At 39.7% G+C, this 14,618-nt stretch overlaps 1 protein-coding gene across 2 annotated transcripts in view; it reads right to left on the reverse strand.

Annotated features, from left to right (window-relative positions):
• Window positions 1-14,618, reverse strand: part of smarca1 (SNF2 related chromatin remodeling ATPase 1) — a 110,763-nt gene that overhangs the window by 29,456 nt on the left and 66,689 nt on the right. For both annotated transcript variants that reach the window (XM_043704859.2, XM_043704860.2), the window contains exons 10-15: window positions 13,538-13,606; window positions 12,997-13,106; window positions 12,017-12,243; window positions 10,357-10,478; window positions 7,853-8,005; window positions 5,654-5,786 (exon numbers count right to left, since the gene is read on the reverse strand). In XM_043704859.2, the coding sequence (XP_043560794.1) occupies window positions 5,654-5,786; window positions 7,853-8,005; window positions 10,357-10,478; window positions 12,017-12,243; window positions 12,997-13,106; window positions 13,538-13,606 (814 nt within the window). The remainder of the gene's footprint in view (window positions 1-5,653; window positions 5,787-7,852; window positions 8,006-10,356; window positions 10,479-12,016; window positions 12,244-12,996; window positions 13,107-13,537; window positions 13,607-14,618) is intronic.

The following is a 14,618-nucleotide window of genomic DNA, read 5'->3' on the forward strand; positions in this document are numbered from 1 at the left end:
CCTTTTCACTCTTCATATGCCGATAGATGACCTCTGAATTCACTTGTATGTTAGCTGCCAATTTACAGAGAGATGATGTGGTACAGTTAAGGGTAGTCAGGTTCTCCTGTAATAAAGACAGATGTCAAATAAAATTGACTCTGGTGGCTGTGAAAATTGGTGTTATGGTGCCAAATGTCACAGGTATGATTATATGAAGTCTGTCAAAAGTAATGGAATTATGGGTGAATGTCATATTATATGATGCAAGTGCTGGTTGTGACCTGAATAAATGCAGCAAATTCATTTCATCCAGTTCTTGTACAAGTATACAACTAGTTTCAAATATTAATTATGTTGTGAGTCAGGATTGTGTGTTTACTTATGCGCATGTGTTGTGTTGGGGGTAGTGAAAGAAAGAGGGGAGGGAAGTGAGGAGAGGTAAAAGCAACAGAGAGAGAGAGAGCGAGACAGAGCGAGAGGGAGAGAGAGAACTGAATGAACTTGTATTCAGGAAGTTGCATCCCCATTCCTAGTTAAGTGTCAACAGCACAAGAACAATTCAATCAAGCAGCGTTTTGCTATCTCAATCAGCGGCTAGTGTGAGATAATGATAATGAGGATGCTGATCTATAATTGTCAATGCAATGCAGTGCAGCACAGGAAGTGCTTTGCATTAACTTTAATTGGGGTTGCTTGATGTCAAAACTGGGTGTCTTCATGAAAAGTAATTTTCCCAAGTCACATAACCTACCTCGGTGAAAACAAAAGATAAAGTTGGGGGAATATGAAAAAATAGCAGTTTAGATATGTACTGTCCTTCCATATAAATCTCAATACAGCACACAATGACTTGGTCAGCTACAAACTGAAACAAGAACATCAAGTTTAACAACTCTCTTTCCTTTATAAAGTGCAACTTTTTTGCATCCTTGTTTCCCAGCCCTGATCTTGCTGCCAATTACTAGCTCCTACAGTGACTATGTTTATGGTAATGATGCTCTACCCGGTGAAGGTTTGAAGTTCAAAATCCAGGTGTGGTTACAATGCTAATTACAGAGTCGGTTCCCTATTTGCAAACAGGCTCCATTCTGAAATCCGTTTGCAAGTTGGAACACGACAAAAGACAATATAAAGGAGCTGTTCCTAAGTACAGCTCATGTAAGTTCATTTCGGGTCTTTAAAATACATTCCAGTATGAGATTGTGGTTGTAAGGTTGGATGTTTGTGAATTGGTACCTCATGTGTAGAAATACTCAATGGATCAAAGTCAAAAGATTTTCATATCATTTAAATATTTGTCAATTTGGTCCAATTGATAGCACTTTCAATAAACAGTTCCGAGGTCTGTGTGCTCAATGCCTTCTCTAAGACCTGAATTAGACTGGTGCAGGTAAGACTGCTTGTTTGCAATTTTTGAGAAGATTTGTAGCTCAGGTTGAGGTTCAGGTTGTAAGTTTGCTCGTTGAGCTGATAGGTTTGTTCTCAGATGTTTCAATCACCATGCTAGGTACCACCATCAGTGAGCATCCATTGAGGCGCGGGTGTTCTGTCTCGCTTTCTATTTATGAGTCTTGGTCTGTTAAGGTGGGAGATATCATTTCCGGTTCTTTTTCTTAGAGGTTGGAAAATGGGGCCCAAATTGATGTGTTTATTGACGGAGTTCCTGTTAGAATGCCAGGCCTCTGGGAATTCCCATACATGTCTCTGTTTAGCCTGTCCTAGGATGGATGCGTTGTCCCAGTCAAAGTGGTGTCCTTCCTCATCTGTGTGTAAGGATACTAGTGAGAGAGGGTCATGTCATTTGGTTGAAACTTTATTGCTGGAACAGCACAGCAGGTCAGGCAGCATCCAGGGAACAGGAGATTCGACGTTTCGGGCACAGGCCCTTCTTCATGTCATTTGGTGGCTAGTTGGTGCTCATGTATCCTGGTGGCTAGTTTCCTGCCTGTCTGTCTGAGGTAGTGTTTGTTGCAGTCCTTGCAGGATAATTTGTATAACATCTGATTTGCTGGTTGTTGGTACAGGGTCCTTTAGGTTCATTAGTAGCTGTTTCAGTGTGTTGGTAGGTTTGTGGGCTACCATGATGCCAAGAGGTTGAAGTAGTCTGGTAGTCATCTCAGAGTTGTCTTTGATATATGGTAGTGTGGATAGAGTCTTTAGACGTGCTGTGTCTTCTTGTTTGGGTTTGCTGTTTAAGAATCGGCAAACTGTGTTTATTGGGTACTCGTTCTTGACTATGCTGTATAGGTATTTTTCTTCTTCTGCCTGTGGTGCTGCAGTGTGTTGTGGCCCGTTTAAGTAATGATATCACCCACCTTAACAGACCAAGACACACAAATAGAAAGCAGGACAGGACACCAGTGCTTCGACAGAGGTTCACTGACGATGTTATCCAGCACGGTGATGAAACGTCTGAGAATAAACCTACCAGCTCAGCGATCAAACTTACAACCTGAGACTGCTTGTTTGTTAGTCTGTTTTAATGTCAGTAAAAGACCCTACGGGACCATTTGAAGATTGGGAGGAAATTCTCCTACTGACTTGACCAATAATTCCCCTTCAATCAAGATCACTTATTCCTCCATCTCACTGGGTTTTGTGGAATCTCCTCATATATAAAGTGGCTATCACTTTTGCCCATAGTACAGGGGACCGCAAAATATGCCTTAAAAAGGGTAGGTTCTAATAGTTTCAAAATAAAGACTGAATTCTATTTATTGTAAAGCAAGTATCAATAATGAATCAAACCGAACAAAGGACTAGAAACATATTTCTCTTGCAGATGTGTACAATTTGTTCCTGTTTTTTGACAAGCACATTGGAGGCTGGGTCAGATACATTTATATTGTGATCTTATTAACCTCCTATTGCTTCTAGCTGTAGGAAAAAAATCTGGTAACATATGACAAAACAACGTGCAAAATCTCTATTTTGCAATGACAAACTACAATAATGATTGATACATGTTTGGAATAGTGTGTGCAATTCTGGTCTCCCTCTTATTGGAAGGATGTTGTGAAACTTGAAAGGGTTCAGAAAAGATTTACAAGGATGTTGCTAGGGTTGGAGGATTTGAGCTATAGGGACAGGCTGAAGGCTGGGTCTGTTCTCCCTCTAGAGTTGGAGGCTGAAGGGGTGACCATTCAGAGGTTTATAAAATCATGAGGGGCATGGATACAGCAAATAGACAAGGTCTTTTCCCTGGGGTGGGGGAGTCCAGAACTAGAGGACGTAGGTTTAGGGTGAGAGGGGAAAAATCCAAAAAGGACCTAAGGGACAACTTTTTCACGCAGAGGGTGGTGCTTGTATGGAATGAGCTATCAGAGGATATGGTGGAGGCTGGTATAATTATAACATTTAAAAGGCAGCTGGATGGGTTTATGAGTAGGAAGGGTTTAGAATGATATGGGCCAAGTATTGGCAAATGGGAATAGATTAGGTTAGGACATCTGGTCGGCATGGACACGTTAGACGGAAGGGTTTGTTTCCGTGCTGTACATCTCCATGATTCTATAACTAAGTCAATCTTCCTTGGTGTTTCTCAAAATGCGTTCAATAATCCACCATTTTACAATAGGAACATATTGGCTGTGTAAGTGATAACACGAAGATCACTATTTCACTACAGGTAAGTCACATAAATGCTCATATGTTCACCAAATAGCAGGTGACACCCGATTCTGGGATTCCCATTCCAATTTCAAGCACCATTTTTTTGCTGGCATGTTATAAAGGTAAGGGAGTCGGCCTGTACACAGCACTGACACCCTCACCGGTTCCAAAGAGGTGGTGGACAGCTCAAAGCCCACCGTCACCCCTCCACAATTTTAGTAGAGTCAAGCCCTTCAGCCACGGCTCAGAGGAGATGTGGCCCTCAGTGGAACCCAAATCCTGGGATGGCAAACAATAAAAGGCAGCTGGAAATGTGTTGCTGGAAAAGCGCAGCAGGTCAGGCAGCATCCAGGGAACAGGAGAAACGACGTTTCGGGCATAAGCCCTTCTTCAGGAATGCCCCATTCCTGAAGAAGGGCTTATGCCCGAAACGTCGATTCTCCTGTTCCCTGGATGCTGCCTGACCTGCTGCGCTTTTCCAGCAACACATTTCCAGCTCTGATCTCCAGCATCTGCAGACCTCACTTTCTCCTCAAACAATAAAAGGCAACCTGATGCTGATACCCTTTCAGTGACAGGCTTTTCAATATATACCAATTTTTTTTCTGCAATACTTATATGTTGTATTGTAAGAAAGATGTGCGTTTGCTGCACTGACTGATTATAGGGCCTGACAGATCAGCTTTTACTTGTGTAATTGCACCCTCTTGTGGCCATTTTGTATAAGGTACATTAACCATTACATTGATCAGTATTATATGTTTAGATTAGATTAGATTAGATTACGTGTGGAAACAGGCCCTTCGGGCCAACAAGTCCACACTGCCCCGCCGAAGCGCAACCCACCCATACCCCTACATCTACCCCTTACCTAACACTGCGGGCAATTTAGCCTGGCCAATTCACCTGACCTGCACATCTTTGGACTGTGGGAGGAAACCGGAGCACCCGGAGGAAACCCACGCAGACACGGGGAGAATGTGCAAACTCCACACAGTCAGTCGCCTGAGGTGGGAATTGAACCCGGGTCTCTGGCGCTGTGAGGCAGCAGTGCTAACCACAGTGCCACCGTGCCCATAGTGCCACCATGCCGCCATGTTGTTCTTCACTAAGAGAAAACACATTCAAAACTGGAAAAAAAACTCTAGCATAATAATCTGAAGTGATTTAAATGCCCAAAATCCTTTAAATTGAAAACCTTCAGCAACTTTCAATTAGAGAATAAGGCGGCTACAATCTGTTGTTCTTAGATTGTTTTCATTGACAGGATATCTCATGTGATTTGAAGGAGAAAAGTATTTGTTCCTTCAGTTTCAAGATTTGTTTTGAAAGTTGAGCCTATTGTGAATGCTCGGCTGGACTTCAGAAGCTCATCAGAGAGCTATTTACCATTTGATTGACTGTTTAAGATATTGTAAAGGATTATCTGCCTTAAACATGGTTTCAACAGATTGACCACTTTAAGGGATTTAAGTCTTTAAATTAATTTTGTGAATGACATTTTTTTTCAAATGCTTAAATAGAAGCTTAGTTCTTTTAATCTCCGTTTCAAAGATATAATTTTTAAAGTCTGCCCACAGCAGACAGTGGGTGAATTGCTCGGGAGGATATATAGGTGGCATGGGAGAATATAAGGGAGCATGGAAGTATCAGAGAATGGAAGGAATGGAACAGCCTGGGGAGCATTGGGACCATGCAGGTATCTGCATTGGGATGATGGATGAGGCTTTGGGCCTGTGATATTTCATTCTAAAACTGAATTAATGCCCCAGTAAATAGGGAACGGCATTCCAGCCTGCCAACCTTACTATCTACCATCTACATTGCCAACTGAAGCCAGTAGACCATAATCTACAGTGCCCTCACCCCTTAGAATGACAATACAGCAAGTGGGGATATTTTTAAAGAAGACAGGTTTTCTAACTTTCCTTACTCGATGGTGAAAATCCATCCCAATGTTTCTAAGTCCAGAAGAGTGGTTTGTCACACTTGGGAATTCAACAGATTGGATATATTGGCTGGCCTAACTATATTTCCCCAGTCAGCGATGCAGTCCTACCTTGCTGAATAACAATGGAATCAAGTCGCAGTTTCATCTCCGCTCTTTCCACAATCCGCTCTTCCACGGTGTTGTCTGTGATAAGCCGAAATACACGAACTGTTTTCTTTTGGCCAATACGATGTGCGCGGTCCTATTTGTAAAAGAACACCACAATTTTTTTTTAAGTGTCATATGCACAGAATAAAATTGCAGATATATGCAAAGTTCTGATAACCTCCCTGAAATCTGTACATTTGACAGAATAATTTTATTCAGTCATTGGATACATGCCATCCCTAATTGCCCATGAGAAGGTGGTAACATCATGCTGAACGACCACAGTCCTTGTGGTTTCGGGATACCCAGAGTGCTATTAGGAAAGGATTCCAGAATTCTGGCCAAAGTATACATAAAAGCCACAGAAGAACAGGTTAAAATCAACATCTTCAGTAACCCAAACAAATAAGACACTAATAAAACTAATCAGCTGCAGTTGTAAAGACCACATTCAAGTTTAAATCCTAGTTAGTATTGTTAGTCAGAGCAATACTGAGGATAATCCAAATAGACTCAGCACTGATGCAGTGACTTGATTGCAGACACTGTACCCTTGAATATCCCTTCAGGGTATGATGAGGCTCAGTTGTAATATCGTACACAACAGAGTTAACTGTCAATATCATCTGTCTACACAGGAAAGTACTGGAGGAGGCTAATATCTGAGGCAACATATTTTGAGGAAGGCATTCATCCCTTTTGAAAAAGAGGAAAGTCAAGGAAAAGAAGGAAATACTTCAAACAAACAATAGAAACAGTGCAATTGTGCACATAAATAATGAAATTCTGCTCTTGAAAACCTGAAATCTCTTTTGTAATTATCAATCTCCTTTGGTTTGATGAATTATAGATAATTAAGTTTCATTAATGATCCTAAATTTTCTTCAGTTTTAACTAATTGGTTTAAGAGAACATTGGGTAAGAGAATTGGGTAAGAGAGAATTATTTGCCAAATTGATCATATAGTTCATGCCATGAAAAAACAGAATCTTTTGTGTAATAAAGGCAGGGAAAAGAAATTGCTACTGACAGTTCAGCAAACTTTGCAGAATCCCAATAGGCTATTATACTGAAAATAGAATTTTTAAATAAGTTACACTTTCAATAACATTTCTGACCAAGGATTTCCTCGAGAAATACTGACTCAAATCGCTCTCCTTTTGAATGCTGATAGATCAGCTTTTACTTGCGTAATTGCACCCTCTTGTGGCCATTTTGTATAAATGGCTACATAAGGAAAAAAGTGGCTCAGTACTGTATGAGTTAATTCTCAATGTGCTAAGTTATAGAATCATTGAGATCAACAGCACAGAAAAAGGCCCTTTACCCTTCGAGTCCGTGCTGGTGAAAGGCAACCACCTAACTATTCTAATTACCTGCAATGATCCCTCCTGTGACATGGGTTGGGATGGGGATGTTCCTAGTTGAACAAATTTGATATGGATAAATTTCAGTGCAGGAATTATGAGGATTTTGTTCAATGATAAATAAGCATGGCTGGACTGGCCTACAAAGGCGGTTGCTTCAACAGGCCTTCCTAGGAGACAGGGAAAGTACACTCGCGATTGAAAGTCTTTCGCTGCATGTGTGATAACGCTCGGGATATTTTTCACCGCTATCCTGGATAGTCCTGCTATCCCTTTGCTGTAAGGGGAAGGAAAAGGAGAATATTTTGGACTGGAGCAGGCCCAGATGTGTTTAGATCACTCACGATTTTACACATCTCTCCTAAACCAAGAGGCATGCGCTGGCAGACTGTGTGTGAGCTTGAGCCACATGACAGGCATTGGAGACTGCAGAAAGCTGTTTGTCTGACACAAGGAATCAGTACCTAGAGGATATTGGAGAGTTTATTGTGGTTTTGGAAAAACTGTCCATGCATTCTCATTTTGGAAAATTTCAAGAGACAGCAATGTGAGGCAGATTTGAGTGCGGTTTTAAAAATGAGGCCTTTTGTAGTAGGTTGCCAACAATGCCAAAGTTAAACCTTCAACCGAGTTTGCCAAACAGCATTTTCAATGAATATGGTGGAATATAACTCGAGAGAAGTTTGAGTTTACAATCACAAGGCATCTGCTGAAGGAAATAAATACCAAGTGGGTAAGCCAAAGGGCCCATAAAAACTGTCCAAACTTTTCCAGAAAATGCATCACTACATACCATAGCTTGCAAATCCACTTGTGGATTCCAATCTGAATCATACAAAATGACGACATCTGCTGTTGCAAGGTTGATACCAAGGCCTCCAGCTCTGGTACTCAGCATAAATATGAACTTCGAACTGTTGAAAGCATTGAAAGAATCTATTGCCCGCTGTTTAAATCAAAGATAAAAGAAAATCAATAAATACAATGGCAGGATTTAGTCAGTTCAGCACTTTCCAAAAAACTCGAAACATGGTCAGAAGATTACTTTCTCTTTCAAATGGTAATGGAACTATTGTGCATTTTCAAAATTTTATTTTCCTAACAAAGTCAACTGAATTGACATTTCCATCTCAAAATAGGCACCATTAAGAGTACTTAAACTCCTAAATATTCAGCATTGAAAAAAGTACAACAGTAAATAGTTGGTACAGGAGAGATCCATATGTACAACACTGAAGAAATTTCATGCAAAACATTAACTGGCACTTTCTTTCTCAGATAAGTTTCTGGTTTTACTTTAGCTTTCCACCTTTAATTTTTTTTTTCATTTCAGGAAGATCCAATTTTTAAAATTTCAAAGCAGAATTGATAGTCACATCAATTCCAGTCAGATTCCAAATAGGAGGGAATGAGGGGCAGCCATCGCTCAGCTAAATGTGCAGTCATCCAATGCGGACGGAATAGTGAGGAAGAAAATGCAGACAAGCTGGAGGCTCTGGTCACAATTTTCAGTTTTTGTTTTGATAGGCAGGTGATGCTAGAAAAATAAAAGATTGCAAACATCATAGGACCGTTTAATAAAGATGTCCATTCATTGCTGCTTTGGGGAATTTCAAGACCGAGCAATATGCAACAGATTTAAGTGCAGTTTGAAAATTGAGGGGATTTGCAATAAGTTCCTGGTATTGCCAAATTTAAACCTCCAACATCAATTGCCAAACAGCGCGGTCCTTGGATAAACTTAACGCTTACAAGGCCAGACTGCCTAAAATTGATGGTGGACACAATAATCCAACTGACATTTGGAAATGAATGGGCAAATAAATTAAAATTAGCATTTGTTAATAAAAATCGCTCTTCAATGACATATTTGAATTTTTTGAAAGGAGAAGCTTGGTGCAAGTCTTGATGCATTTGACGTTGCGGCACATGAACTTTCATAAAGTGTTTAATGAAGTGTCATAGAGCATACTTATTTGCAAAACTGAAGCCTATGAGATTAAAGTGCTAGTGGCAGCCTGGGAAAAAAAAAATCAACGTAAGGAAAGTAGAAGACAGCGATGAAGTGTGTTCCCCAGGGGTTGGTATAAAAGCTAATACTCTTTTTGATATGCTTTTGATATGTATTCATGACTTAGTGTAAAGGGCAAGATTTATAATTCTGCAAAACTACATACAAATCAGGAGTAACCGAGAATGTAATATCTTGAAGGGCAGACATAGATTCACTTGTAATTGGATTAAAAGCTAATTCTATAAATACTTGGACGAAATGATTTTACAGGGTTTTTTAAATTCATTCAAGGGATATCAGCACAATTGGCTGGACAAGCATTTATTGCCCATCTCTGTCCTGGAGATGTTGCCTGTAAGCTGTCTTCTTGAGCTGCTCCGGTGATGAAATGCTGTTGGAGGAAGGGAGCTCCCTCAGGATACTGACACCTCACAACAGTGAAAGCACAGCAATATAGTTCCAGGTCAGACTGGTGTGTGGCTTGGCGGGGAACCTGGACGTGATGGTGCACCCATGCATCTGCTGCCCTTGACTTTCTAAGCGGCAGAGGGTACAGTTCGGATAGTGTGGGAGTAGGATTAATTGTACAGTGCTACCAAAATGTGCAGGCTTAAAGGGTCAAATGGGCTCCTTCTGAGTTATGTCATTATATGACATTAATGTTTACTGGTGTGCTTTCTGATGAGAGGGAGCTGGAAGAAGGTTTTATGCAAGGAGACCCAGAAGTATACTTTATATTCCATGTACTGCATATCTCTTTTTTTTGGAAGATCAGCCTGAGTGACTGACCTAAGCAATATGGGCATTAAACGTACCGCTCTGAGAGTCAAAGATTCTAGTGGCTTAACCGTGCTTAGAGACAGCATGTAATCGAAGACTAAAAGGCATAATCCCAGCTCTATAACAATGTGTCTCACCACAGGCAGTGCAGCAGTATTTACTAAATTTGTCTCCAAGCTCCTAAACTAAAGCAGACAGCTACAAATGAAATCAGGTGACACCAGCTGGAATGCTCCCAGATGTGGATATCAAATGGTGACAGGATTGGGTCAGATTATTCAAAGGTATCACAAACTAGCCCAAACCAATTTCAACATTGACACAGGGCCTAACAGAGCTCTATGATGCAGAATCAACAGCAAAACACAAAATGAGGCTCAGACCAACAATTTTCTGATCTTCATGACCCAGATGTACAACGGACAATTCTACTACCTGTTAACTCATCAGTGAAAGCTGGGCAAGTACATATTACTTTAGGAAAAATGAGCATTATCACAGACCTCTCTTTCTTCATGAGGGGTTTGTCCATCCAGACGACAATAGTCATAGCCACGCCACATGCAGTAATCTTCAAGAATATCCATCAAACGGGTCATCTGGCTGAAAATGAGGACTCTGGAACCTTTATGACAGTTATGAGAAAGCAGGAAAAAAGTCTCAAATTGAAATAGTCAGATATCAGCAGCTCTGAAAGGGGTATATTTCATGATTCAGAACTCAATCCCAGATGATAATAAAAGCTAGTTACAGAAAAGTACTTTTATGAAAAATAAGCAACATGATTATGCACATGAGAGCTTTTTCAAATTACTTCATGGAATCTCACCATCACACTTACTGCCCATCCTCAATTAGTTCCATTTGCTATTTTCCAATCCATGGACATCATTCTATGACCTAAGCAATTCTTAAAGTCATTGCAGCCAATAAATCTGTACCAATCCCTTTTAAGTGTGAGCCAATAAATCCTAGACTGTTGACATTTTTTAATTCCATTGATTGTTCCAGCACATTGTCAATTCTAATGTTTATTCCATTATGCCCTTGGTTCCTCACAATTTCTGACCTGTTCTTTGTATCCTGTATCATGATGCCAGTAACAAAATATTTATTCAACATCTCTTCCATATCCTCATTCCCAATTATAATTTCCCCTATCTCTGCTTCTCGGGGACCTAAGTTTATTTTCACTAAACTTTTCTCATACAGTTATAAAAGTTTTTAAAGTCAATTTCTGTATGATTTACTATTTATGCTCATCTTCTAATTTCTCTCTTTTAAGCAAATGCGTGGATATCCTTTGCTGATTTTTAAAACTCTGAATTTAGGACTTGATTTTGGATTTAATTTTATTACTTTAAACTTACTAAAATTCAAAAATACTGATTACTCCTCCCCAGATTTCTTTTACTTCAAGGTTAATAGTCATATACGATGCCAAACTAAAAAACAACCTTTTTGGATGTGTGCAAGTTTATGTTGAGTGGAAGATGGAAGGAGAGCATTGGAACAGGCATGTTGAAGTAATACTGGTAAGAGTGAATGTTTCGGCAGTGGATGGGCTAAGGCAGGCCTGGAGTTGGGTGCAGTTATGTAAATAGAATTTGTTAGTCTTGATGGTGAACTGGACGTGTGACTGGAAGCCAATCTTGCAGTGTAATACGAGGTCAAGCTTACAGGAAGTCTGGCTTAGCCTCATTCTCTTGCCAACTCACATTTTTTTGCTGAGAAAGTTTCCATTGTTGACACTGGCATAAAAGAAAGTAGCAAAAGGCATATTTGTGGAATATTGGATTACAAACATAATTCACTCTTGCTGACTGCAGCTGCCTAAAGATTTTCAGTTCTTCTGGCACCAACTATACATCTTTAAGTTACATAACTGAACCTACGGGGAGCCAAAAACAATGCAGCCTGCAAACATAGGGGTTTAACCAAACCTGCTTTTGGGCTAGTCATATCAGGACCAGAGATGTGACCAAGAGCTTTTATTAATTGTCTCTACCTTATATAGGAAAGCGCAAAAGCCCAATTAAGGCTACATATATAAAGGGTGGAGGGTGATAACAGTGATCATAGCTTTCATAAAACAGGAATTAGGAAACCCAACAAAGTAAATTTTCCAACTAAAATTAGCACCAGCGCTCCATGAATACCTACTCTGTTCCCTCAACTTGGGCAGCAGCTTATCCAAAACTACCATCTTGCCACAATTGTAAACAAGATGAGTGTCTGTTGTGTAAGGAGGACCAGGTTCAGCACCATCAAAGAGATACGGGTGGTTACAGCACTTTCGGAGCTGCATTAAGATGTTCAACAAGCGCATCTTGTCCATCTTTCCAGCAGAGTTTAGAATGTCAATGTCCTTCATCAAGATTTTTGTGTACCTGAAAACATTAAGAAATAAATGTACAAACTGATTGCAATTTTAAAAGGGCAAAGCAAAGCACAAAATTGAGGTTCACAGATGAAAAGCGGCTAGTGGGACAAAGTACTGCAAGGCTGCCAGTGCACTTTGAACCCACACTCACCAACATAGAAAAACTTCAGGAGAAATGCAAAAAAAAACTGAAAATACTTCCATATTAACATCAGTTAAAACTGCATCAAATGTCTTGATTGAAGACAGGCTTTGGAGCCATAAAAGCTAAAGGCAGAAGTAATTTAGAAAGCTAATGTAAGAATGAGAAATTCAACCAGAAAGTTGTCTCGTCTGTGACTTGTCTTTACCAGCCTATTCTCTTCTCTGGACAGCTTTTTAACATCCAGTTGAACTAACAGACAAACATCGCTTTTAACATCCTCAAAGGGAGAGACCTCTGACACACCCAACACTGCAATGTCAGCCTGCATCATGTCAACTCATGTTGCAAGGCCAAATTTTACCCAGAGGCGACAGTGCTACCAACTAAACAAGTCTGACACTGCAAAAACATCTGTATTTCAAACTAGATTATTCTGCTTACTAATGCAGAGCTTGCATTTGCAAGCCAGCAAGTCACTTCCGGAAAAGCAGATTGTTTGGGTGCCAACCAAAAGCATTTTAAAAATATAAATCCACAACAAAGTCGTGGAAGTTACTGACTTCTCAAAACAGTGCCCTGGAACTTAGCAAAATTCAACAACAGATATTCACTTACCATTCCCTTTGCATTTTACTGAGGCCAACGTAGATCTTAGTCTCTTTTTTAGGAGGCAAGCTTTTTTCAACCTCTGCTTTAATCCGCCGAAGCAAGAATGGTCGGAGTACCTTAAGGTTTCAAAATGAGGAACAGTAATATTAGAAGGCGGAGAAAGTTGAAAAGCAGAATTTGCCGACTGTTTCCTGTAGAGTGGTAAAGATGCAATAAACGTTGCCGGTCTGAGAGTGGATGGAATTGTAAAAGTTGTCATAATCTTATCAGACCATAGGGTTGCACTCTCATTATACATAGATGACTGCTGGTGGTTTAACCTGAGGGCTACTCGTTTAAACAGAAAGATGGAATGAGTCTTTGAAGTTCCAGAATTATTATGAAATATTGAAAAGCAGTCATGAACATGGAGAGATCTGGCCAATTTGTAAACTCCTCATCATTCTGTAATTCCTCAGTTTTTTTCAAAAAATAAATTCTTTGTCTCACAAGTTTACGATACAAAATGCATGTAGCATGCCACTTGCCAGAGGGGTGATAAACTTACCGCATGTAAACGTTCCACTAGCTGCTGATCACCGAGGCAGTTGTTTGTGTCAAACCATGAGTCAAAATCCTGCATATGCCAAGGAAAAAGTTAGTTTTTGCACAGAAGTATGAAAAAGTTATTTAACAGTTGCCATTTTTGTACTATATTTTTTCTTTCAAAATCACTTGTCAGAATTCTCATATTCAATTTCTTCTATTTTCTTCCCTTCACACCCTTCACCCTTGTTGGAAGCAGGTCACCAATAGAAAGACTTCCAAGTGGCAACTTTATTGCCGAAATAATCATTCATCTTCACCAACAAACCTGGATTAATGAGCAATGATTGGGCTTTTGGATACAGTATGGCATGTTAAGTTGGTTATGGTAAGTGCAGATCTCAGCATGTGTTGAAAAAGTAATCAGGACGTAGGATTGAGTTTATTTTTAATAATTGCTCACAGTGTAGTTGTATGTAATGATCAAGCAGGTAAGGTATTATTATTTCATTCTATTTAATTCCAGCTAGTAAGACACTATTATCATACCATCGAGGCATTTGGCTATAGCTGTTAAGTGCAATTTACCACAGTGACCCAGTCAAACATAGACTCAATGGTGGAATAGACCCACTTTTATGACTTGCTTCATTACAGGGCAAATGTGAGGACACTTTAATTGGAACAGTTTTTGTTTTAAATTGGTTTGGCTTATTCACATAAAATGCCTGAAACAGTAATTTATTTTAATGTATGTAAATAACACAACATAAATTTGGATTTGACATTTGGATCTTGCTAATCAACCTGTTCAGAGGTGTTATTATACACCTCTGGAACAGGTCAGACTTGAACATGGGTTGTCTGGCTCAGAGATAGGAACACTATCAGTGTGCCATAACAGCCCTGGCTCTGAGTCCTCTAATTAGCTTGCAAGTGCTTCTTTTGTTGTTTTCATAAATCTGGCTTTCAAGAGATTCATTACCTTCTTTATCTTTAAATAACTATATTATAACTATTACTATAACTATCATAAGACAATCTAGGCAGTACAAATGGGAGCTCTTGTAAAACGTGTGACGAACTTTATATTTCTGGAGAAC

This window comes from Chiloscyllium plagiosum, unplaced genomic scaffold (genome assembly GCF_037043375.1).
Source record: "Chiloscyllium plagiosum isolate Xiang-an unplaced genomic scaffold, Cpla_swu_hap1 HiC_scaffold_11, whole genome shotgun sequence".
Taxonomy (NCBI): domain Eukaryota; kingdom Metazoa; phylum Chordata; class Chondrichthyes; order Orectolobiformes; family Hemiscylliidae; genus Chiloscyllium; species Chiloscyllium plagiosum.